General features: G+C 39.0%; 1 protein-coding gene across 3 annotated transcripts in view; it reads left to right on the top strand.

Moving 5' to 3' along the window:
• The window catches only part of KDM5A (lysine demethylase 5A), an 85,313-nt gene that overhangs the window by 19,057 nt on the left and 40,562 nt on the right, over positions 1-25,694 (top strand). For all 3 annotated transcript variants that reach the window (XM_082634800.1, XM_082634799.1, XM_082634801.1), the window contains 13 exons: positions 2,515-2,620; positions 3,785-3,876; positions 4,482-4,640; positions 6,073-6,192; positions 6,897-7,055; positions 9,422-9,603; positions 11,048-11,210; positions 12,310-12,429; positions 15,324-15,518; positions 22,382-22,563; positions 22,956-23,080; positions 23,529-23,679; positions 25,008-25,122. In XM_082634800.1, coding sequence (XP_082490926.1) covers positions 2,515-2,620; positions 3,785-3,876; positions 4,482-4,640; positions 6,073-6,192; positions 6,897-7,055; positions 9,422-9,603; positions 11,048-11,210; positions 12,310-12,429; positions 15,324-15,518; positions 22,382-22,563; positions 22,956-23,080; positions 23,529-23,679; positions 25,008-25,122 — 1,869 coding nt within the window. The remainder of the gene's footprint in view (positions 1-2,514; positions 2,621-3,784; positions 3,877-4,481; positions 4,641-6,072; positions 6,193-6,896; positions 7,056-9,421; positions 9,604-11,047; positions 11,211-12,309; positions 12,430-15,323; positions 15,519-22,381; positions 22,564-22,955; positions 23,081-23,528; positions 23,680-25,007; positions 25,123-25,694) is intronic.

The following is a 25,694-nucleotide window of genomic DNA, read 5'->3' as shown; positions in this document are numbered from 1 at the left end:
TGATTGTATATACCTGTGGAACCAACCTTGAGTGACCCTCCTCCTTTTTAGTCTCACTATAGAGCATGACTGTTTTTTGATAACTGTCTTATAACCTATTACTACTTTTTATTCCTTTTTGATACTCGAATTGTTCCAAATTTGGCTGATGGGAGCCCCTTCAAGAGGTTGATATGTTCTTTGACAAGTCTTCATCAGTTTTTTTTTTTTTTTTTTTTTTTTTTTTCCGTACGCGGGCCTCTCACTGTTGTGGCCTCTCCCGTTGCGGAGCACAGGCTCCGGATGCGCAGGCCCAGCGGCCATGGCTCACGGGCCCAGCCGCTCCGCGGCATGTGGGATCCTCCCAGACCGGGGCACGAACCCGTATCCCCTGCATCGGCAGGCGGACTCTCAACCACTGCGCCACCAGGGAGGCCCTTTTTTTAAAAAAATTAATTAATTAATTAATTTATCTTTGGCTGTGTTGGGTCTTTGTTGCTGTGCGCAGGCTTTCTCTGGTTGTGGTGAGCTGGGGCCACTCTTCATTGCAGTGCGCGGGCTTCTCACTCCCGTGGCCTCTTCCGTTGCGGAGCACAGGCTCTAGACGCGCAGGCTCAGCGGCCATGGCTCACGGGCTTAGTTGCTCCGCGGCATGTGGGATCTTCCCAGACCGGGGCTCGAACCCGTGTCCCCTGCATCGGCAGGCGGATTCTTAACCACTGCGCCACCAGGGAGGCCCTCTCCATCAGTTGCTGAGCGCTTACTTTCTAGCACGAAGAATCCCACTGTCTTCTTGCCGTGACTTAGACCTGGAATCAGCCACCTCTCCAAGGAATGCTGGTTCATTCAGTGGGAGACAAGATGTGAGCACAAGGCATGCTCGTTCCTACTGGGATACCATTGCTTGTAGCCCCTTCTGGTGGTCAGGGCTGGGAAATCAATGTTTAAAAATTCTGACTTTATATTTTCAGCTTATACTGGTAATTCTAGTCCTAATCCAGCATCACAGAGTTCTTTTGATTTATGTTGTAATTGTTTTCTTAGCATTTTGAGTTGGGAACTTAATTGATTTATTCCTGCTCTTTTGCTTTGATTGCTGTGTTTAAGACTGAGCATTTCTTGTGATTACTTCTTTCCTTTGTTCCAGAGATTCTGATATATGGTATGTGTATATATAGAGAAAAAATTCCAGGTGGAAGGGCCTTTTGATTTTGGATGTTATTTCTAGCTTTATTCCAGTAAGATCAGAGAATGTTGTGATATTATTTCCACTCTTGGGGACTTTATTGTCTGTCTGAAAAGGTGGTTGTAAGGATTAATTGACTAGAATACTTTGATATGGCACATGGTATGTACTCACTGTGTTAGCTTTTATGACTAGGTACTTTGATTGAACAGTGGTAAAGAATGTGTAGTGTTCATGTTTTTCATTGGACTGACTGTAGGTTAATATAACCAAGTCAGCCTCCCAAAGTTTAAAGATAAATTTTGAAATGCCCTTTTGGTTGGTTTGGTTCTTCATATGCTCTTTTAGTAGTCCAGGCTGCCTGTGTCCGTATGCTGTGAGGTTGCCGTAGACTTATAAAGTAGTCTGTATTTTATCCTGGTTTATTTTTGTTCATATCGACTAAGTATATTTTAAGTAAATTTTGGTTATTACCCTGCATTCAGAGATTATCTAAATTCAAGGTGTAACACTGGTGTCTGTCATGATGCTCTAACCCTCAAGTACTAGAATGCCAAATGACAGTAGCTTAAACACGGACAACACAGTTTTCACATTAGATTTTCAGAGATAAGTAGTTCTAGGATTCGTATAGCACCTTCACATTGTCATCAAGGGCCAGGCTCTTTCCATCTTCCTGCCTGGTCTTCTTCAGTGTGTGGGTGATATATATATCTCCTCTTAATTGCATTGTGGCTGCTGTAGAGTCCAGTGCTGTGCTTCTATCAGACTGCGTCTTGTAGCAGTGGGGAAGGAAGTTGGGTCAAAAGGACTTACTCTTTGAGATGCTTTCTCTTTCATTAGAAGATGAAAATCTTGCCCAGAGGTTTCCAGTAGACCTTCCTTAGGTCTCACTGGCTAGAACACGATAGCATTCCCACCCTTAGCTAGGTGATCGCCAACAAAGAGAAACGGCATTGGCAGGATTGTCTTAGGACAGTCATTATTCATCTCCTAGGATGGGCGTAATTGCCCTAATCAAAGCTGGGTGTCCATTAGCAAGTTAGAAGTGGGCATTTCTATCGAGTTATTACCACTGTTACACCAGTAATTACCAGTAGTGTCTGTCTCTGGACAGAACCTAATTGACAACTATGCTTTTATGAAAGGTAGATTTTCTTTTGTGGAAAGGAATCTTGGTGTTGCAGAGTGCTTTGGTGACTGTTCAGCAATGAGGCAGCAAGTGGATTTAGAAAAATGAAAATAAAATTTTCCTTCATTTTGAATTGGATCTTGAGACTTTTCTTGGGTAAGAAAATAAATTTATGAATCACAATAATTAGACTAATGTGAGTTTATTTTTTTTTTAGTCAGAATCTGGAGAAGTGAATAGAAACACGGAACTGAAGAAACTTCGGATTTTTGGGGCTGGGCCTAAGGTTGTGGGCTTGGCAATGGGAGTAAAAGATAAAGAAGGTAAATCTGTTATTTGGTCACGAAAAGAAATAAGGTACAACAATATGGTTATAACAAGATTCACATGATATTCGATCGTAGTCTGCCTTGGGATTTTCCTAGGCAACATAGTTCCTAGACAGATCACCTTTTTAGTGGCAGATAATCTTAAGGCGTGAGGAGCCATATTATGTTGAATTTTTGTAATATTTTGGAAGAGAGAAAGTTCCTCCTCCATGTCTAACACATGACACAGAAATTGTAGTTTCTAAAGGCTAGTTTATAAGAGAATCGCAAAATTAATGGTTCTCACCTGGTGATCTAAAGCTTATTATTTTTAAATTTAAAGAGAAATAGAGGATTTCTCTGACCTTCAGTATCAAAATATACTGGGGAGAGCTAATGATTTAGATTCTAACCGTAATTTTGAGATTTTCCTTTAATCGCCTTTGTATATTATGACACTTCATTTAAGTAACCTGTTTGAAGAATGCCTAGTACTCAGCTCAGCATGTTAGAAACTTCTGTGAGTAACATTGCTAATGCAGAGATCAAGTTTCACAGTTCTATGTGCATGTCAGTTTTAAAGCTCAGTTTAACAAAGATTGTGTTGGATATGTTTTTACTGTATAAGAATTTAATGAATTGCTATAATCACAAGTCATATTGATTACTGTGCATTTTATGATATGACTAAGTCTTTATTCAGATTATGGATTGAACTCTGGATAATCAGGTAATATTCTTCCATCACTCTCAAAACATTCAGTGTGATAAGACTTACTAGATACATTATAATGTTTACTATTGCTCTTTTAAAAGATTAAGTACTTTATCTTTTTTATGTTTGTAATTGTATTAGCTGGCAGTGATCTCAAAGCTAGTCCCAGATTGGTCCCTGATAAGTACTACATATGGGCAGTGTAGAATTAGTAGTTAAGTTCTCTGGAGTTTGATTGCCTGGACTAGAATCCCAAGTCTGCCACTGACTGGCTGTGTGATTTGGGGCAAGTTATCTAGCTTCTCTGTGCTTCAGATTCTTTATCTTCAGTGGGGGATAATAGTTTATCTAATAGTGTTGTGAGATTTTAACTGATTTAAATAATCTAAAATAGTGTCTGGTCAGTGGTAAGCTCTCAACATTAGTTTTTACTATTATTATTATATAACTATTTTTATTTCAAGATGAGGTCTCCCGAAGACGAAAAGTTACCAGCAGGTCAGACGCATTTAACATGCAAATGAGACAACGGAAAGGAACTCTCTCTGTTAACTTTGTAAGTGTTCTGAGATGTGCCAGGAGGGAAAGGATTTATTTATGTTTTTGTTTTGCACTTTTTACCTTGCTGTATCTTAGTATGTCATCTAGTTAGTTCATTTAGTTGTAAGACTTGATGGTGCATCTGAACTTGCAGCTTTGGTTTATATAATACTGACTTTGCTTTGTCCCATATACACAGACTGTTCCCTGAGTCTTAAACCTTGTAAGTGAGTGAGTGAGAGGATGAGGTGAATCTGTAAATCCTTAGCTGGATTAATGCTCAGTGTTCAGTCCTCTACCAGTAAAGAGTATTTGTGTATAGAAAGGGTGACGTGGTATATTTTATTTATATAAATTGACTTTCAAGTACCCTAGATTTGTAGTCTTCCTTTATTCTCATACCTTGATAGGCTTTTATTAATTTGCTTGTAGAAGCTCTGAGGAAATTTAGGAAGTTTTATACAAAGCTATTTAAATACAGTTATTTAAAATAAATATTAAGGATTTAAGTTATGTTTACTTTTTAGTGTACATTATTTTGTTTGTTTCAATTAAGGTGTTCCTGGTAAAAATTTAATATTACTTATTACAGAAAATAAACTTTTATTATTTTTTTAACAGGTTGATCTTTACGTTTGTATGTTTTGTGGTCGGGGAAATAATGAAGATAAATTGCTGTTGTGTGATGGATGTGATGACAGCTATCATACATTTTGCTTAATTCCCCCACTACCTGATGTGCCCAAAGGAGACTGGAGGTGTCCTAAATGTGTCGCTGAGGTATAAGCCTAACCTTACCTTTTTAAATTAAGAACCATAACACACATACACATGTACAGTGAACACATCCCATGAAGCTTCTTCTCCTCTCTCTTTGTTCTAAAGTGTTTGAAATCTCCAGGATTTTTAAAGAGTGATAGTGACTGGAAATGTGACAGTTCTACTGTGGCAGTTTGTTTTATAAAGGGTCTTTTTCTGACTGTTGGTTAGATAATTCTGTTTATTGCTGCAGACTTTGCTCAGAATATTCATATTCCTGGAAAACAATAAAAATGAAGAAAGTCTGTAGGTTATTTGTTATTTATTTATTTATTTTTTAAAGTAAAAATCAGACATGAAGCTCTAGAACTTAGGATTCATGCATCCAGTTTTCATGCTACCAAATAAACTGGTGGTATCTATTAACTTGTTTAAATTTTGACTTGATTGTACTAAATTGTTATTGAAAGATTATAATGATGTCATTATCATGAAATGTCTGGTCTGTTTACTTATTTTAACAAAATGTGATAGGACGTTGAAGGGAAAGAGATGGCTGGGTATATCTAGATGTAGTCAAAGATGGATATTTATGGCCTTTGAATTATTTATTTGTTTATGGCTGTGTTGGGTCTTCGTTGCTGTGTGCAGGCTTTTCTCTAGTTGCGACGAGCGGAGGCTACTTTTCATTGTGGTGCGCAGGCTTCTCATTGCGGTGGCTTCTCTTGTTGTGGAGCACGGGCTCTAGGCGCACGGGCTTCAATAGTTGTGGCTCGTGGGCTCAGCAGCTGTGGCTCGTGGGCTCTAGAGCGCAGGCTCAGTAGTTGTGGCGCACAGGCTTAGTTGCTCTGTGGCATGTGGGATCTTCCCGGACCAGGGATCGAACCCATGTCCTCTGCATTGGCAGGTGGATTCTTAACCACTTGTGCCACCAAGGAAGTCCCTTGAATTATTTTTTATTATTATTCTCAAGGGTAGATGATTCAGTGCTACTTGAAGTCAGTATTTGTGTTAAGAAATTGGTCATGGTGGTTGATAGTATGAAAAAAAAACATTTTTCTAGCTAAATATCCTAACAACCCGGTGAATATCCCTTTGTCCTTTACCTTTCCTCCCTCCGTGAACATTAATTTTTTCCACTGAGGATGATAGACATCCCTGGGCTTGATTCCAGGTTGGTAGTCCTCCAGGTGTTTGTCTTGGTGCCACAGCTTAATGCCAACTCCAAAGCCTAAAACTGTCTCATTGCCACCTTCCTACTGGAAGGTGTGAAAATGCATTTGAAGTTTAAGAACATTATTTCCTGATTCCACATTAATACTTGTTTTGTGGTCTAGAGTTGACTGGACTTGCTTCACCTAGGGAAATGATCAAAGAAGGTAGTACCTGAGGGCCTTAATGCGTCCTTCAGTTCAGTTTCAGTAAGTTAATCTTAGATATTTTTTCTTCCCAGGAATGTAATAAACCTAGAGAAGCCTTTGGATTTGAACAAGCTGTACGAGAGTATACACTTCAGAGCTTTGGAGAGATGGCAGATAATTTTAAGTCTGACTATTTCAATATGCCAGTTCATGTGAGTATCTATCTTTTAGGTCACTTTGGGGAAGTATGAAAGATTTATCTGATTCCAAAGCTTTTGTGTTGCTTTTTAAAAACTTTCCTTATTTTGTAGAAAACAGGGACAGCATAAAGAAGATGATAGAACACCAGATCTGAAGATCAGGGGCCTGGGATCTGTTTTTGTTTCTTGTACCCTCTGTCGTGGCAGTGTGCACCGTGGAGAAACTGACCTCTGTCTTCCACTTGTTCTTTAGTGCTCTGTGAGCGCTGTCCTTTACAGACAAGCATGGAGGATGTGGCAGTTGCTGCTTTGGTTTAGTTATTTGTAGTATGAGGTTTGCTTCTTTTCCTGGGGGATCTTGGACTTAAAAAAAATCCCTTTCGAAATAATTTTCCAAAGCTGTTAAAATTCAGCCTTGATGTTTGTAGTTCCTTTTCCTTCCTTATGTCCTGGGTCATCTTTATCCTTCTTGGTTGGAAAGCCGCTTGCAGAAGAAGGCAGTTCAAATTCATTATGTTTTCCTGAACATCTAAGTTGTCTTTAGCTTTTTCCCATCGTCAGTCAGAAAAGCTAGGACTGCAGTCTTTTCAGCTCTGGGAATTGAGAAGGTTTTCTGTTTTTTCATGGGCTTTTGTTCACTTGACCTGTGTATTATGTCCTAGTGGGTTATGGTTACAGAGAGTTGGTAATCTGTAATCTTTGTTTTCCCTGTGTAGATGGTTCCCACAGAACTAGTGGAGAAGGAATTCTGGCGGCTGGTGAGCAGCATTGAAGAAGATGTTATCGTAGAGTATGGAGCTGACATCTCCTCAAAAGACTTTGGAAGTGGATTTCCTGTAAAGGATGGTCGGAGAAAGATGCTGCCAGAAGAAGAGGTGCAGAGCCCATAGTAGTACCCAGATTTCTTACCCTGAAGCTGGTTCAGCCTTTACGGAGTAGAAAACTGCCTTTCTTTAATCTTAAGGGACCGCGTCCATTGAAAATATTAAATATGTAGAATTTGGACAGTGAAAATAATCTTCAGTTTTGAAAACAATAAATTCAAAGTACCGTTAAATATTATTTAACTTTGCATTTTAAAACCAGTTAAATTGTTTTAAAACTTTAACTTTAGTTAAGATTGTGCCTAGCTCTTTCTGTTTGGAAATCTGGCAAGTGACGTAAGATTTTTTTTAAAAATTTCATTTTACTGGTAGGTCCACAATTAATTTTCCTTTAAAACCTGGGCAGGGAGGTTTTCAAATATGCATTTAAACTGTAACAGATAATGAAGTACTGTCACCTAGGAGATGACCTCTGTGTGTAAACCTGAATTAAGATGATCATTTATTTCTTTTTCTCTTTACTTTGGTCCTTGTCACCTTTTCTTTCCCTTTATAATTGGCAGTAATTGAGAGTTTTATCTCCTATTAAAAGAGTTAACACATGGTTTTAAAAAAAAAAGTTACATAGGGCTTCCGTGGTGGCGCAGTGGTTGACAGTCCGCCTGCCGATGCGGGGGACGCGGGTTCGTGCCCCGGTCCGGGAAGATCCCACATGCCGTGGAGTGGCTGGGCCCGTGAGCCATGGCCGCTGGGCCTGCGCGTCCGGAGCCTGTGCTCCGCAGCGGGAGAGGCCACAGCAGTGAGAGGCCCGCGTACTGCAAAAATAAATAAATAAATAAATAAATGTAGTAGTCTTAATTAAAAATTAAAAAAAAAGAAAAAGGAAAAAAAAAAGTTACATAGTGGAGAAGGATATACAATTTAAAATATGGCCACTCTAGGTCTCTTAGGGTTATCATTGGCATGGCATATCTTTTCCATTCTTCTACTTTGAAGCTGTTTGTATTTTGGAATCTGGTGTGTGTCTCCTTTTTTTTTTTTTTTTTTTTTTGCCGTACGCGGGCCTCTCACTGTTGTGGCCTCTCCCGCTGTGGAGCACAGGCTCTGGACGCGCAGGCTCAGCGGCCATGGCTCACGGGCCCAGCCGCTCCGCGGCATGTGGGATCTTCCCATACCGGGGCACGAACCCATGTCCCCTGCATCGGCAGGCGGACTCTCAACCACTGCGCCACCAGGGAAGCCCTTAGCTACACTTTTATAATTTCCTTATCTCTGTGCTGCATTATGGATGATATCCTCAAATCAGTTTTCTGGTTCACAGATTCTCCCTTCAGCTTTGTCACTGGCTATTTAACCTCTTAATTTGAGGGTTTTATTTTTAACTCCATATTATCAAAACTTTCAAATGTATAAAACTAAACATAGTAATGAACTTCCCTCCCTCCCTACCTGGCATCCAGGTTCAACAGTTATCAGCCTTCTAATAGAAGGCGGTTGGATTCTCTTACCTGTTTTTGCATTCGGTCTGTTGCAATATCACATCACATATCCTCTGGAAAACTCACACTACACTTCGGCACGAATGAGAGCGAAAAGGCAAATAACATCTTTGAATTATTATGAACGTAGTTTGACTTTGCAGGTCCCCTGAAATAGGCTTGGGTTCCTTAGACCCCACTTTGAGGACTGCTCTGCACAGGATAATAGCACTTTAAGTCTGTACCGCATACCACTTGAGAGGTGGGTGTTTGAAACTCATGTCTGGAGCTTATGTCCAGTTAGAAACCTCTATGAAAACTCAAGACAACAGCTTTCCATTTTCATTCTGGCTGTGCTTTCTTTCTTTGTTTTTGGAAACTGCGAATTCTTTTTTCTCTTGAGTTCATCTATGAAGCAAAATTTTTTTTGGTGTTGTAAATAGATGTGTTTGTAATGGGAGTTGGGGGTGCTTTCTGCACCACCTTGGTCTTCAGTGTTGCCACAGATTCAGGATTCTGTATCTTATGTTTTGTCTTCACTGTATCTGGCACTATTCTGTAAATATAGTGGTAAACATTTTGGGAAGTTACGTTACCGGGGATAAAGTAGAAATATAATAGCGACCTATTAAAATGAGTCTTACAGTATTTTACTGGTAAGCTATGGGGGCGGGTGGGGAGTAATAAAAAGCCTTATATGCTTCAGAGTAAACCAGAGATATCTGAAATCATTAAAGGGAAATCTAAATAACACTTAGGAGATAAGATTAAATATTTAGGAATATAACTTACATGTAGAGAGCAAAGAGCATAGATTCTATGGACTAGATTATTGTAATTATTATAAAATTTTTACTTTTGTTTTTGAAGACTCCCTTGAGGTTTCTATTGGGCACTTGTCATTTCTGATCTCTTATTTACATTTTTTTCCTTTTGTAGGAATATGCGCTTTCTGGTTGGAACTTGAATAACATGCCTGTTCTAGAGCAGTCTGTTCTTGCACATATCAATGTGGACATCTCTGGCATGAAGGTGCCATGGCTTTATGTGGGAATGTGCTTCTCTTCCTTTTGCTGGCACATCGAAGATCACTGGAGCTATTCCATCAACTACTTGCACTGGTATGCACAGCCTTTGTTACCAGCACACGTACTCAGTGACCTTTCTAAAGGTGTAACAGCGTTAGATGATGTGTTAGGGAGAGCTTACTTTAACGTATTTTGTACCCCAACGTTGGATAATGTACTGCGTAGAGGTCTCAGGGTACAACATGTCAGACACTTTCCCTCTTCAAGTATGTGCATGCAGCAGCGCCTCGAGTTTCAGACCCAACTATACTTACATTTAGCGTACATGAAAATATCTTTGGTATAACTTTTGAAATGCAAGGCAGGATATTTTTTAAAGTTGATATAATTAAGATCTGACTAACCTTCAGTATTTAAGGTTGAAATGTGAAAAATTTCAAATTGAAATTTTTGATTTTTTTTTCCTTTTTAATAACATTTTCTCGAAAAATGCCTATGTTGCATGTGTATTCATTGAATCTTTTCGCTGTTTTTTTTGTGTCACACCCACAGCTTTTATTTACTTATCCAGTTCCTTGTCCAGTATTCTGATCTTATTAACCAAATGATGTATTTCTCTCCATTTGAAAGATACTGCTCAGATCACACTATGCATTGGAAAACTCTGATGATTTTCTTTTCTCTGCTTCATCGCTGTGCTGTGTAATATGATAGCTTCTAGCCACGTGTGGCTATTTAAATTAGTTAAGATTCAGTAAAATTAAAGTTTCCTTCCTCAGTTGCACTACCCGCATTTTAAGTGCTTTATCGTCACTTGTGACTAGTGACTCCTGTATTACCCAGCATAGATGCAGAACATTTTCAGTCATCTCAGTAAGTTTCTATAGAGACAGCACGGTTAATTGTACGAGGGTGGAGAAATTCAGCTGTAGATAGCATGACTAATTAAATCCAGTTCCTGAAAGTTCAACTTAGTATTATAAATAAAACTCTAGTCCACTAAAGTCTAGTGTATTAATGATGCCAAGTGTTTGGTCTTAAGAGTCATAGAACTATATTCAGGGTTTCAACAATTTCTCGCCTTGGCTTATGTCCTTGGATAGTAAAATTGAACTCAATGAAGTTATGTAAAAGTACTCTGGAGGGCAGTGACTTTTACTTTGATCATTGTGGGGATAATTGGAATGTCCAGTGGACCCGTGAATCAGGCAGTATGTCAGTATCCTTTGGAACAATGCTTGCTTTTCATATAGCATCTTTCCTATTTGAAGATGCTTTAAGATACCTTAAAGAGTTTATATACTTTGAATTACTTTTCTGTAGTGATAAGTACGTACCTACTTATCCATATACTCTTGCCTTGCCCCCTGTTATGAATAATAGCACAGATTTTTGAGATGGTTGCTAGGATTCAGGGCATATAACCTATGGCCATGGAGCAAGACAAAGTTAATTATAATTTAGTGGATTTGAATCAGAGACCCTGGCCTCATTGGCACCATGCTCTACCTAGATAAACAGTTATTTCTTTTGCTAGGGGGGAGCCAAAGACATGGTATGGTGTGCCATCTCATGCTGCAGAACAACTGGAGGAGGTGATGAGGGAGCTGGCCCCTGAGTTATTTGAATCCCAGCCTGATCTCCTACATCAGTTGGTCACCATCATGAACCCCAATGTGCTGATGGAGCATGGTGTGCCTGTGAGTCTTTTTGCATCTCCCTTCAGTATCTTAAAGTTACGTACGCTTTGGATTAGAGTCACGGTATATGCTCGTTTTGTAATGGGAAATAAAAGATCACGTCATCTTGGAGCCAAATTAGAATTTAGACTCTGAAGGGAACAGCATTTATTTGATGAAGAATGGGGTGTTGTAAAGTATGAACCACATTTACCTTATGTATAGCAACCTATCGGAATAGCCATGTTTTCAGTATATCCTGCTTTTAATAAAAACCTCATATTCTTTATTATCCCCATTTAACCAAAGTATAAGTATTTTAAGCGGTAGTTCTAATAACTAATGCTTATCCTTGTGGAGATCATATTCCCACATTTCGTATAAAGATTTCCTAGCCTCTTTTTCACATGCGATAATGAAGTAAACATATACAATGAATACCTTTTCTGCTTTTGAACTTTTAGGTTTGAAAATGATTATTAAATTTAAGCTACGAACACCTGATAAAGTATACATTTAATGTTTGCTACATGTAGTCAAGTAGTCGTCATAACCTTATTGAGAAAGTAGATCGAGTGATAGTAATGTTACTTTGTCTTTAAAGAGTAAATTTATGCAGAATCTGGGACTTTTCAGAAGACATAGTATTGTCGTAAAACAAAGAGATTCAGGATAACTGATTTGGGGGGGGGGTCTCTCCATATGACATATGAGCTAATCAGTTAGTTTCCAGAGAACATTATCCAGAAGTAGGATGAAATTCCATCCTTTCCCACTGTTTACAACACGAGAATGAAAGGAATAAAAGAAACCTTCTCTGAACTGTAAACATTTTCTTAGGTTAGGAAACTAGCAGCTGCTGAGAGCAGCGTTTTCTCCTTGAACATTTCCTTAGGCTGTGAACTCGTGTCACGAACTACTGTAATGTATCAGTGACTATTGTAAGAAGGTGAAACTCTGACTGCTTCTTCAACCCTGATACTGTTTTCTGGTCTGTGTAGGTTAATGCTTTATTGTTTTCAAGTTTGAAAAATGCTTCTGAAACTGACATAAAATGTCTCCCTTTTTTGTTGTTTTTCTTCTGTTTTGTTTTTGTACCCTGTTCCCGATTTGCATTTAGGTGTATAGGACCAATCAGTGTGCTGGCGAGTTTGTTGTGACGTTTCCTCGGGCCTATCACTCTGGATTTAATCAAGGCTACAACTTCGCTGAGGCTGTGAACTTCTGTACTGCTGACTGGGTCTGTTCGATAGCAAGTAGCTGTTGTGTCTACTAACAGCCCCGGAAAATGCATCTTAATTGCTGTGCTTGCTTAGCTGGGGAGGGAGGGCCCATGGAGACTCGAATGTCTGTTGCCGTTTACAGAGTTCCAGGTAGTTTGTATTTGGAAGATTTTATAGTTCGTTACGTCTCATTTGCTACTTTCTCATTTTATTTGAATTTTAATTGGGCAGTTGATGTTCTCTGAATCTTTTTCTGAGAATGTAATTCCTCTAGTCGTTGCTTTCTCTGAGCGCTTTTGGATTTTAGAAGGGTGACCACGTCTTTTCAAGAATTAATTGTACCACGTTTACAAATATCTAGCTCTGATTTTTATCTTAAAATATCCAGTTCTGATTTTTATCTTAAAATATTCCTTTATTTTTTTCCTTCTTATAGATAATTAGGAGATTTTATTCTTCCTGCTATTTTATGTTTTCTATATTCTTTTAAAAATTTTATTTTAAAGGGTAGCTATAATATTAAGATCTTTGTGGGCTGCACTTTTGTGTAAATGGTATTGCCATTGATTGCTATTTTGCTTTTAAATGAGGTAGATATCAAAAAGTAATTAGTTATTTTTACGTCATGTCGGTGGGGAAAAGACTGCAAACCTATCATACACTCTTTGACTCTATTTTTCTTTTAGTGAGGCTGTTTTTTTGTCACCTCTCCGAACATTTGGGGGGATATTTTTTAGTAATACTGGATCTTATATTTTGTGTGGGCACCTTAATTTGTTAAATTTCATGATTAAGCATATTGTTTCCTTGGCTAATGAATGAAATTGTATAATGAACAATCTTATATGACCTAGTAATTCTAAACTTCTTACTTGTTAGAAAGCAACAGGAGCAAGACTGAGGTTAGGACTTTGCCTTGGACTTGAACTCTATTTTAAAACCTCAGCTGACATGTACTATGTATTTATGATTTACTTGTTCCTTGGCTAGGTAGGTGTAGGGTGGGAAATGGAGGTGATTCAGAGATGAGTTAGAGATGATTTCTGCCTTTAATGTGATGACTATTATTGATGTTTGATCTTGGACAGCGCTTTTTTTTTGGCTGTGCCATGTGGCATGTGGGATCTTAGTGCCCCAACCAAGAATCGAACCCGCAGCCCCTGCCGTGGAAGCATGGAGTCCTAACCACTGGACCGCCAGGAAAGTCCCTTGGGCAGCACTTCTTGTTTTTTTGTTTTTTGTGGGTTTTTTTGGCTCTGTTGGGTCTTCGTTGCCGCACGCAGGCTTTCTCTAGTTGTGGCGAGCCGGGGCTACTCTTGCTTACGATGTGCAGGCTTCTTGTTGCGGAGCACGGGCTCTAGGCGCACAGGCTCAGTAGTCGTGGCTTGCGGGCTCTAGAGCACAGGCTCAGTAGTTGTGGCGCACGGGCTTAGTTGCTCCGCGGCATATGGGATCTTCCCGGACGAGGGCTCGAACCCGTGTCCCGTGCCTTGGCAGGTGGATTCTTAACCACTTCGTCACCAGGGAAGTCCCGGGACAGCACTTTTAATTTCACTGGTCCTAATTTTTTTTTTCCCTACTATGTAAAGATGCTAAGGTTCACTTAACGTCAAACAAGTGAGATGATATTTGTGAGAGAAGGGTGACGTAAATGAAAAGTAAAAGCAGCTTTATATCTAGAATGAAGTGATGGTACTGATTTTTATAAGCCACAATGGACAATCAGGTCTATTTTATGTGGCTTCCTTGTATATTGTATCAATAATAATTAAAAACTGCAAATCCTACAGTTTTGTTTTTCTTCTTGCTCTTGTTTTAAGTATTTGAGAAATGTTTAAAGAGTAAATTTCTGAGAATTAAGAAATGAAAGAATTGTATATTGTTATTAGACAAGATAGTCGCCAATCATAAGCTCAGTATATATATTTTCTTGGGAAAGATTGTTTCTTTGGAAGAGTATGGAAATAATGCTTGATTCAGAGATAGTCTTGTACTCTGGAACTCTGATTCCTGTGATTCCCTTCTGCCTTTCTCTGAATGGAGGCGAGCTCTAAAAGGTGTTCTTAAAGGTCCACTTTCTAATTTTTTCTCTTTTATATTACGGTTTTCAAATACAAACCAAAACTTCAGACACCAGGTTTTTCCACTTGAGGGAAGGAAAGAGGCTGGAGAGAGAGAGTTTGTGTAGCATAGCTAGTATCAATTTGTTTGAAAGCTTGATAGATTTTCAGAAGTTATCTTAAAAAGTGTAGCTGTTGATTTATGAAAAGTGATCATTTAGTGATTTATTTCACTTAGGAAAATTTAAGTGTATAATCTCATGGTTTCACTTTGAATTCTCTTTAGGCCAGACTGGTAGTTTTAAAAATAATCTCTAGATGCTAAAATCTAAATTGTCTTTTGCTTTGGTCCTTATAAAAAATAAAGTTAGTCCATGTGAACTGCTTAAGTAGTGCTTTTTTCCCCTCCCTCCCTCCCTGCCTTGTATTGATAGTAGCATCTGTTGTTTGTTCTGTGGAAACACCAACGCTGACTATGTCCAGTTATCCCTTGATAGCCTGGATTTTTTTTTCTTTTTCCTGTAAGAGCAGTCTCATACTAGACTGGTCTGAAAGAGTTTGTTGCCTCATTTACATATCAAGGAACTCATACTTCTTGAGGTACAGAATGAGCAGAAAATCAGCTTAGGCCAGAAGCTCAACATCTCAAATTATGGGAATTTCCTGTGGGAAGGCCTTTGAAATTCTTGCTGGGCGGTAAAGGTTTAATACTTACAGTTACGTCTTATGTTCAAATGGACATTGTTATTCTCTGTTCTTTATAATAAAAGAGAGGATCTGGGGGGTAAGCAGTGGTTCTGTTCTGTAATGTGTTATAAGCAAGTAATGTAATTTGAGAATCTTGTTTTCAGTTGCCCATTGGCCGTCAGTGTGTCAGTCATTACCGTCGGCTGAGGCGCCATTGTGTCTTCTCGCACGAGGAACTAATTTTCAAGATGGCAGCAGATCCGGAATGCTTGGACGTGGGGCTTGCCGCCATGGTGTGCAAGGAGTTGACTCTCCTGACTGAAGAGGAGACACGGTTAAGGGAGTCTGTTATGCAGATGGTGAGTTTGCTGAGCACGTTACCTGTAGTTGATACTGCTCACGGGATATACCAAAATTTAAACCTGTGGAAAGAATCCATTTTCATCTTTGATCCCTCTAGAAGTTGAATGCAGAAATTACTGGTTTGGGGCTTCCATGGTGCCGCAGTGGTTGAGAGTCCGCCTGCCGATGCAGGGGACACGGGTTCATGCCCCGGTCCGGGAGGATCCCACATGCCGCGGAGCGGCTGGGCCCGTGAGCCATGGCCACTGAGCCTGTGTGTCCGGAGCCTGTGCTCCGCAACGGGAGAGGCCACAACAGTGAGAGGCCCGCGTACCGCAAAAAAAAAAATGACTGGTTTGGAGAACATTTCACACTTCTGTACTTGCCGTTTTGGTTTCTTTAAGTTGAAAAAGTTTTAGGAATCTTGATGTCTTCATCTCCAGAGTTTTTAAAATGCAATCCTATCAGGTAGAATTTCTTAGGTATGTACATATTTTTTAAAATCTCCTACATATAGTATTACTTCTTTAAGCAAGAAAATTCAAATTCTTTTTTTCTCTCTCAGCTTTGTAATTGAATAAAAATTATGTTTCTGGTGATTGTAGACTGTCAGAGTTAATCAATCTGTGTTTCTCTGCGTTCTGAGTTTTTAATGAATATAAGAAGGACTGAATAACCCAGTGTTGGGATTTTGAATGCTTAGAATAAACTAAACATTCATCATATTGAAATGGATAGTAAATGAGAAAATCTATGTCTTCAGCCACATCTAGGCCCATTTTCCCTAACCCTCACTACATAGGTAGCCTCGCTGGGTTTGTACCATGCTTCCTCCTGCTCTTGTACAGTCCGCTTTCTTTCTTTTTTTTTTTTTTAATAAATTTATTTATTTATTTTTGGCTGTGTTGGCTCTTCGTTGCTGTGCACGGGCTTTCTCTAGTTGCAGTGAGTGGTGGCTACTCTTCCTTGTGGTGCATGGGCTTCTCATTGCGGTGGCTTCTCTTGTTGCAGAGCATGGGCTCTAGGTGCGTAGGCTCAGTAGTTGTGGCTCACGGGCTCTAGAGTGCAGGCTCAGTAGTCGTGGTGCACGGGCTTAGTTGCTCCGTGGCATGTGGGATCTTCCTGGACCAGGGCTTGAACCCGTGTCCCCTGCATTGGCAGACGGATTCTTAACCACTGCACCACCAGGGAAGCCCTAGATCTGAAGTCTTAAGAGAATGAAAATAGGTTTAAGCTAAGGAAGAATACAGTGGACTAGCAATTTGGATCTGAAAAGTAAAGCTGATGCAATTTAACTACTCTTATTGGCACAAATGGGGAAAAAAAACCCTATAAACTAAAATATATAACTATACATTTTAGAAATGATATAAATACTATTATTACAAAATATTTAATGCTGGTTATTTTTAAGAATTTAAGTTAACTTAGAAATAAGAATATTTGCTAAATGGTTAGATTTCTTTTTCTATTTACTTGAATTACCTGTGAAAGAAACAAGAAAGAGTAAGATACAAATGCATCTTCTTAAAACATTTTATTTTACATTTTGGGGATGTGTTAATATATGCCTGATAGTTACTATTCTCATTTTATACCTGTATTCTTAAAGCTTTGTTTTGATTATGTTCATTTATTTATTTATTTATTTTTAATAAATTATTTATTTTTGTCTGTGTTGGGTTTTCGTTGCTGTGCGTGGGCTTTCTCTAGTTGTGGTGAGCGGGGGCCACTCTTTGTTGCAGTGCGAGGGCTTCTCACTGTCGTGGCCTCTCTTGTTGTGGAGCACGGGCTCCAGGCGCGCAAGCTTCAGTAGTTTTGTCACGCGGGCTCAGTATTTCTGGCTTGCGGGCTCTAGAGCGCAGGCTCTGTAGTTGTGGCGCATGGGCCTAGTTGCTCCGCAGCTTGTGGGATCCTCCTGGGCCCGGGCTCGAACCCGTGTCCCCTGCACTGGCAGGCAGATTCTTAACCACTGTGCCACCAGGAAAGCCCTGATCATGTTTTCTTATTAACCTTTTGTATTTTTTTTTTTAACAAGACTATTTTTTTAGAGTGTTTTAAGTTCACAGCAAAGTGAGAGAAGGTCCAGAGAGTTCCCATTTATCCCCTGCCCCACCCATGCACAGCCTCCTGTGTTATCAGTATCCCCCACCAGAGTGGGACGTTTTTTATAATTGATGAACCTACATTGACGCATCATAATCACCCCAAATCCATAGTTTATATTATGGTTCACTCTTAGTGTTGTGTATTTTATGGCTTTGGATGAATATATGACATGTATCCATCATTAAGGTATCATACAGAGTATTTTCACTTCCCTGTTTATCTTCTCTGCTCCCCAAATCCCTGGCAAACACTGATCTTTTCACTATCTATAGTTTTGCCTTTTCCAGAATGTCATATAGTTGAAATCATACAGTATGTCGCCTTTTCTGAATGCCTTCTTTCATTTAGTAATATGTGCTTCAGGTTCTTCTGTGTCTTTTCATGGCTCGATACCTCATTTCTTTTTTTTTTTTTTTTAAGAGCCTAGTTTTTTTATTTGATCATTTCTTGCATTTGAAGTACTCCTCGATGACATCCTTGGCCTGAGACTGTTTGCCATAGTCCTAAAAAAAACATGTGATTTATCTAAAATTTAGAAACTCAACTAAATTGTTAGCACTAGTTTATAATGAAGCTTTTTAAAAAAATCAGCATGTCTTGTGAAAATGCTTCCCACCATTAAAATGTCTTATAGCCATTTTCAGGGACCTTAAAGACTTCAATGTCTTTAAGGCTCTTAACATGGCTTTCCTATTGCCAGCATTTTCTAAATTTCTGCAGAAACACATTCAGGTAAGCAGATTCATTGGCTGGCTTCCTCATTTCTTTTTGGCACTGAATAATAATTCGTTGTCTGGGTGGTTTATTTAACCATTCACCTGCTGAAGGACATCGATTGCCTCCACGTTTTGGTAATATGAATAAAGCTGCTGTAAACGTGTGTGCAGGTTATTGTGTGGACGTAATCTTGCACCTGTTCGTGGGCTCTCCATTCTGTTCCATTGATCTATTTGTCTGTTTTTTTGTTAATACCACCACATTGTCTTGGTTACTACTGTAGTTTTTATAGTAAGTCTTGAAGTTGAGTAGTGTCAGTCCTCCAACTTTGTTCTTCTTCAGTGTTGAGTTGGATTTTATGGGTCTTTTGCCTTTCTATATAAATTTTAGAATTAGTTTGTCAATATCCATAAAATAACTTGCTGGAATTTTGATTGGGATTGCACTGAATCTACAGATTTAAGTTGGGAATAAGTGACGTCTTGACAATATTGAGTTTCTCTATCTGTGAATGTGGAACATCTCTCCATTTACTTAGTTCTTTGATTTCATTCATTAGTTTTGTAGTTTTCTTCCTTGTACATATTTTGTTCGATACCTTAGTACAGTTGACCCTTGAACAATGTGGGGGTTAGGGGTGGCAACCCTCCACTGAATTGAAAATCCACATAGAATTTATAGTCAGGGCCTTCCCTGGTGGTGCAGTGTTTAAGAATCTGCCTGCCAGTGCGGGGACATGGGTTTGAGCCCTGGTCCGGGAAGATCCCACATGCCGTGGAGCAGCTAAGCCTTTGCACCACAACTACTGAAGCCCGCACACCCTAGAGCCTGCAAGGCACAACTACTGAGCCTGTGTGCCACAACTACCGAAGCCCACACACCCTAGAGCCTGCGAGCCACAACTACTGAGACCGCGAGCCACAACTACTGAAGCCTGCACACTCTAGGGCCCGTGTGCTGCAACTACTGAGCCCACGTGCTGCAGCTACTGAAGCCTGCGTGCCTAGAGCCTATGCTCCACAACAAGAGAAGCCACCACAATGAGAAGCCCACGCACTGCAACAAAGAGTGGCCCCCACTTGCCGCAACTAGAGAGAAATCCCACACACAGCAAGGAAGACCCGATGCAGCCAAAAGATAAATAAATAAAATAAAATTACTTAAAAAAAATTTATAGTCAGCCCTCTGTATACGCTGTTCTTTTGCACACACGGTTCTGCATCTGTAGATTTAGCCAACCACAGACTGTACAGTACTGTAGTATTTACTATTGAAAAAAAATCCGAATGTAAGTGGATCCACAGCGTTCAAACCTGTGTTGTTCAAGGTTCAACTGTATTTCATTTTTAGGGGTGCTAATGTAAATGGCATTATGTTTTTAATTTCACATTCCACTTGTTCATTGCTGGTATATAGGAAAGAAATTGACTTTTGTATATTAACCTTTATCCTGTAACCTAGCTATAATTGTTTATTTTAAGAGTGTTTTTGTTGATTCTTTCAGATTTTCTACATAGCTGATTTTGTCATCTGTAAACGAAGATGGTTTTGTTGTTTTCTTCCCAGTCTGTATACCTTTTATTTCCTTTTCTTGTCTTATTGCTTAGCTAAGACTTCCAGAACGATGTTAAAAAGGAGTGGTGGGAGAGGACGTCCTTGCCTTGTACCTGATGTTAGTGGGAAAGTTTCTCATTAAGTGTAATGTTAACTATAGGTTTTTTTAAATAGATACTCTTTATCAGGTTGAAGTAGTTCCACTCTATTTCTACTTTACTGAGAGTTTTTACCAGCTATAGGAGTTGGGTTTTGTTAAATGTTTTTTCTGCATTTATTGATGTGATCAAGTGATTTTTCTTCTGAAGCCTATCAATAGGATTACTTTAATTGATTTTTGAATGTTGAACCAGTATTGCATACCTGGGATGAATCCCACTTGATTGTGGTGTATATACAGTGTTGGATTCAATTTGCGTACATTTTATTGAGGATTTTTGCATCTGTGTTCACGAGAGATATTGGCCTGTATTTTTCTTTACTTGTGATGTTTTTGTCTGGTTTTGGTATTAAGGTAATGCTTGGCCTCAGAGAATGAGTTAAGAAATATTCCATCTTCTTCCATCCTCTGAAAGAGATTATAGAGAATTGGTATAATTTCTTCCATAAATCTTTGGTAGAATTCACCAGTGAACCTGTCTGGGTCCAGTGCTTTCTGTTTTTGGAGGTTATTAATTATTGTTTGAATTTCTTTCTAGATACAGACCTATTCAGGTTGTCTATTTCTTCTTGTGTAGGTTTTGACAACTTGTGTCTTTCAAGGAATTGGTGGGCATAGAGTTGTTCTTAGTATTCCTTTATTATCCTTTTAATGTCCATGGCATCTGTAGTGATGTTCTCTTTTATTAGTTAGCCTGGCTAGAGGCTTATCAATTTTATTGAATTTTTCAAAGAACCAAGATGAAATGAATGGAATTCTTTTTTTTTTTTTTTTTTTTTTTTGCGGTACGTGGGCCTCTCACTGTTGTGGCCTCTCCCGTTGCGGAGCACAGGCTCCGGACGCGCAGGCTCAGCGGCCATGGCTCACGGGCCCAGCCGCTCCACGGCATGTGGGATCCTCCTGGACCGGGGCACGAACCCGTGTCCCCTGCATCGGCGGGCGGACTCTCAACCAGTGCGCCACCAGGGGAGCCCAATGAATGGAATTCTTTACTGTAAAACTTCTCTGATCCGTTAATATGCTGGTATTTGTTAATCTCTAAGTTGGAAGGGATATAATACACAGCATTTACCTTCCCCCAGATTACTTCTTTATTTACTGGTGTATAAGTACCTTGCTCAAGTAAGTAGAAACTGTAAACGGAACCCCCTTGTCTATTAAATGGAAGTCTTTGTAAAATGCACTTCAAGTGCCTTTACTTTGTTAAAGTGGCATATGCTGAATTTGATAAGCTTTTCTTTTTTCAACTTTGATTGTTTTTTATCGACACACAGTTGATGTACAATGTTGTTAATTTCTGCTGTGTGGCAGAGTGATTCAGTTTTACATATATACTTTTTTCCATTATGGTTTATCACATGATATTGAATATAGTTCTTTGTTCTATACAGTAGGACCTTGTTGTTTATCCATTCTGTATATAAAAGATTAACTTTCTTGGTAATTCCCTCGTGGTCCAGTGGTAGGACTTCGCACTCTCACTGCTGAGGGCCCAGGATTCAATCCCTGGTTGGAGAACTAAGATCCTGCAAGCTGCAGCAGGGAGGCCAAAAAATAAAAATAAAAAATAGAATAAAATTTGTTTAAAAAGATTAACTTTCTTTTCGATGCCTTTTTGAAGTAGATTATATTTAGATTTGTATAGTTTAATTTTACATTTCTTTATCCTTGCATATGTTTGATCAGTGTTATTTTTAGATTATAGCTTACTAATATTTCTGGTTCAAGGGTATATTGTCCCTGGGGACAGTAATTTTTATTTTCGATTTATCTTTTTCTTATTTTATATAGGAAACAAAACCACATAAGACAAACAGAACTTCGTGAATTATTATGTAGTAAACTTTGTTGTCATCACAGGTATGGTCAGGAAATAGAACTTTTATCAGCTAGCCAATATTTTGTAATAACTATAAATAGAGTGTAACCTGTAAAAATTGTGTATACAGAAAGGCTTTTTGGGCAAAATATATTAGAAAATAATGCTAGTAAATAAAAAAATATTGGCTTACTGTGTAAAAAAAAATCTGTCAGCCATCTTCAAAGTACCTCCCAATTACAGGTTCCTTTCCTTCCCTCAAAAAATGACTTTTAACATTTGTAGTAATCATTTCCTGTATTTAAAAATGTTTCCTCAGTCACATGTGCATTCTTAGACACTAAGGTTTAGTCTTGCTCATAAAAAAAAAAATTGGTGGTGTTTTCAGAAAGTATTTTGATGATGTGCCATTGTACCTCCCATGTTTATATTGTCAGAGTAGAAAAAAATTTAATAACTTAAGTTCTCTGATGCTTGAAAGACTGGAAAGACTTGATGTAGTGACATCAGTTGTGTTTCAGGGCGTCCTGATGTCGGAAGAAGAAGTGTTTGAGCTTGTTCCCGACGATGAGCGCCAGTGTTCAGCGTGCAGAACCACCTGTTTCCTCTCTGCTCTCACGTGTTCCTGTAATCCCGAGCGGCTTGTGTGTCTCCACCATCCAGCTGATCTGTGCCCCTGCCCCATGCAGAAAAAGTGTCTTAGGTATCCAGAAGTATCTTGTAAAACTTCTGTACTGTCTTTTAAAATTCATGTCAGTACTATCCTTTGTAAAGCCCTTCCCTGTGTTTGGACTGGTAACCTCTTGTCTGTTTGCCTCTTTGCTTGAGGACCAGCCCATTAAAGTTGGCCCTAAACTTGGCACCTAAAGTTAGTTGTTTTATCAAGTTGATATCACATGTTCCTTGTCTCTCCCTGAATTAAAATTCTGTGGGCTTCTGAGATTTTCTCTTTATGTGTATACTAAAACCCCGTTCCCCTGGCCATTTTACTTTCCTTAAGCTAATTGTGTATGTCAATTTTAATTTATTTTCAAGTTGTTGGTTTTTGGAAGTTTTTATTTTCTTGTGTGGTGTGTTTTGTTTTTTCTTTTTTAGATATCGCTACCCATTAGAGGACCTCCCTTCTCTGCTGTATGGTGTGAAAGTCAGGGCACAGTCCTATGACACTTGGGTCAGTCGTGTTACAGAAGCATTATCTGCCAACTTCAACCACAAGAAAGGTTAAGTTTCTTCCTTTTTTAAGCATACACTGAAATGGTTGTCACTTTGAAAGAGGTGTTGTTTTGTTTTATGTGTTTTTCCTCCAGGAAGGAAAAATCCTAGGCTTCATATGAGATTTGAGACTAATGGGTTGGTCCACTACAGAATTAATTTCCTGTTTGAGAATCTTCTTTTAAGTGAAAACGTTGATGTAAAATGGGGCAAATAGCTAACTTGCAGTAGATGTATCATATATTTTGGGGAACCCCATTGTTACCAGTGGACTAACATTAAAGGCTTATAGAGAAAGAGAAATTGTCTTATAAGGATTAGAAACGAGCACCTGGTCATAAGCTTTTGTTGTATTGGTGAGATTTTCACAGCTGTGTTGTGTTTCTGCTAATTGGTTGGTGAATGGTTTTTTATTTTCTGTGGTCATAGTATATGGCTTTTTATTTATTCTTACAGATTTGATTGAATTACGAGTAATGCTGGAAGATGCTGAGGATAGGAAATATCCAGAAAATGATCTCTTTCGAAAACTCAGGGATGCTGTAAAAGAAGCTGAGACCTGTGCTTCTGTGGCTCAGCTGCTTCTGAGCAAAAAGCAGAAGCACAGGTAAGACTAAGAAGAGCTGAGTTCTCCAGTGGTTTTCTGTTTTGTTTTGTTTTGACCAGAATAAAGGCAAAGTCTTAACTGGCCTGTGAGGTCCTGCCCTGTCTTTTGAGGCTGTGTTCTCCCTCCCCCAGTAATGCCCTAACCTTGTCTCCTACTGGTCTCCCTTCTTTCTTGCTCCACCCTGAACCCTCTCCCTCTGTTCTTCGTATACACCAGTGTCTTCCTGCTTAGGGCCTTCACGCTTGCTCTTGGCTCTGCTTGGCGTTCTCTTCCCCTGGTACCCAGGTGGCTTATTCCCTCACTTCTTTCAGGTCTTTTTCAGACGTTGCATTCTTGGAGATGCCTTCTCTGATAACCTCTGTAAAACTGCAGCCTTTTTATTCTTCTTCCCTGCTTTGTTTTTCTCCTGTCCCTGTCACCTCCTGATAGACGGATTTACTTATTGATTATCTTACCTCCTTCTTCCTTTGCCAACCCCACTAGGAGGTATGCTAGGACAGAATGTTGGGGATTTTCATCCTTTTTCTTATTGCTGTGCGTTGAAGCATGCCTGGCACAGCGTAGGTGTGTACTAAGCATTTGTAAATAAACGATACTACAGGCTGAAGGCAGGTGGCAGCAAAGAGTAACGTGGGTGCCGGGGAGGCTGTTGTTACGGAGCTGGAAGTATGTGCCCTTAATTTCAAGTAATTCACGTGTGTTTAATTCCCTGTGGTATTGTTTCTTAGTAATTCCAACACGTTTCTTGTATCTGAATGCCTTTTTCTATAGCAGTTCACATTGGGTCTCTAATTACTTTATATGTTTTTTTATATTCTGTTTTATCAGAGAACTTTTCTTAGCAACATTGATCAGTGACCCTTCATCTGTCATTGGGTCACTGACCCCCTTGGAGGATCTGGCAAAAGCTTAGAGACCCTTTTCTTAGAAAAATGCACATACTGACATAGTTTTGAATCAGTTTCTGAGGGTTTATGGTCTCCTAAGCCAGGTTTTTAACGTCTTTGTTCTATATCTTAAGTTTCTTAAAGTAGAAGATTTAGTTTTATCAGTGAACTTAACATTTTACTGTGAGGAATTTATTAAATGTTTGAAATGTTTAATACTTGTGAGATTGGAGGAACCGTAACTTGGAGAGTTGAATTTTTGAGTCATTACCCGAAGAGCTAAACACTTAATTTGGAAGTGATCACCATTGCAGTGAAATCCCTCACACACTAGTATTCTGGGATTTCTTGGGTTAGAATTCTAAAGAGACTAGAAGCCCCTTTGATATGGGAATGACTGTGAATTTTTCTTACTTACGTCTCAATATTATTTCACATCAGGCAGAGCCCAGATAGTGGGAGGACTCGGACCAAACTGACAGTGGAAGAGTTGAAGGCCTTTGTCCAACAGCTTTTTAGTCTTCCATGTGTCATCAGCCAAGCTCGACAAGTAAAGGTGGAGTATCACATTCTTTTTTGGGTAATATCCTTTGTAGTATGGGCTCCTGTTTTGGGTAAAGAGAATAGTGTGTCTAGATTCACTTTTTTGTTCTGTTTGTTTCTTTTCTCAAATAAGTGCTGCTATTTAAGGTTTTTTAGTAGGCAGTAAGAATCTCTTGGCTTCATTCTTAGTCTTTGATTCCCCCTTTAAAATTCTGGAACTAAGGCTAGTTTAGAGTATTTTTTTCTATATTAATTTTAAGCCAGAACCTCCATTTAACTTAGATGTAATTGAAATGTAAAAAATTAGTTAAAGGAATCTGAATGTGTCAGTGATTACTAGTTCATGAACTTTTAAAAACGCAGAACTCTGAACTTACCAGGGCCCTCATGGTTTAATGAATATGTAAGATCTCAAAAGTATCAAATACATGAATCTGCATAGTTAGTAATCTTTTGATAGTTTGTGGTGTGTTTTTGTGATTTGGTGATGGCTGTGTATCTAAAGTGGTTTTTACCAAGATTGTCAACCGTGAAATCCAGTATCACTTGTGTTGTCTTAACCCCGTGTCATAAGAGCGTTTTGCT

The sequence above is a fragment of the Mesoplodon mirus genome (assembly GCF_964341445.2).
Source record: "Mesoplodon mirus genome assembly, chromosome: 11".
In the NCBI taxonomy this organism is placed as follows: domain Eukaryota; kingdom Metazoa; phylum Chordata; class Mammalia; order Artiodactyla; family Ziphiidae; genus Mesoplodon; species Mesoplodon mirus.
Note: the sequence above shows the minus strand (reverse complement) of the source record. Positions and strands in the feature narration are given on the sequence as shown.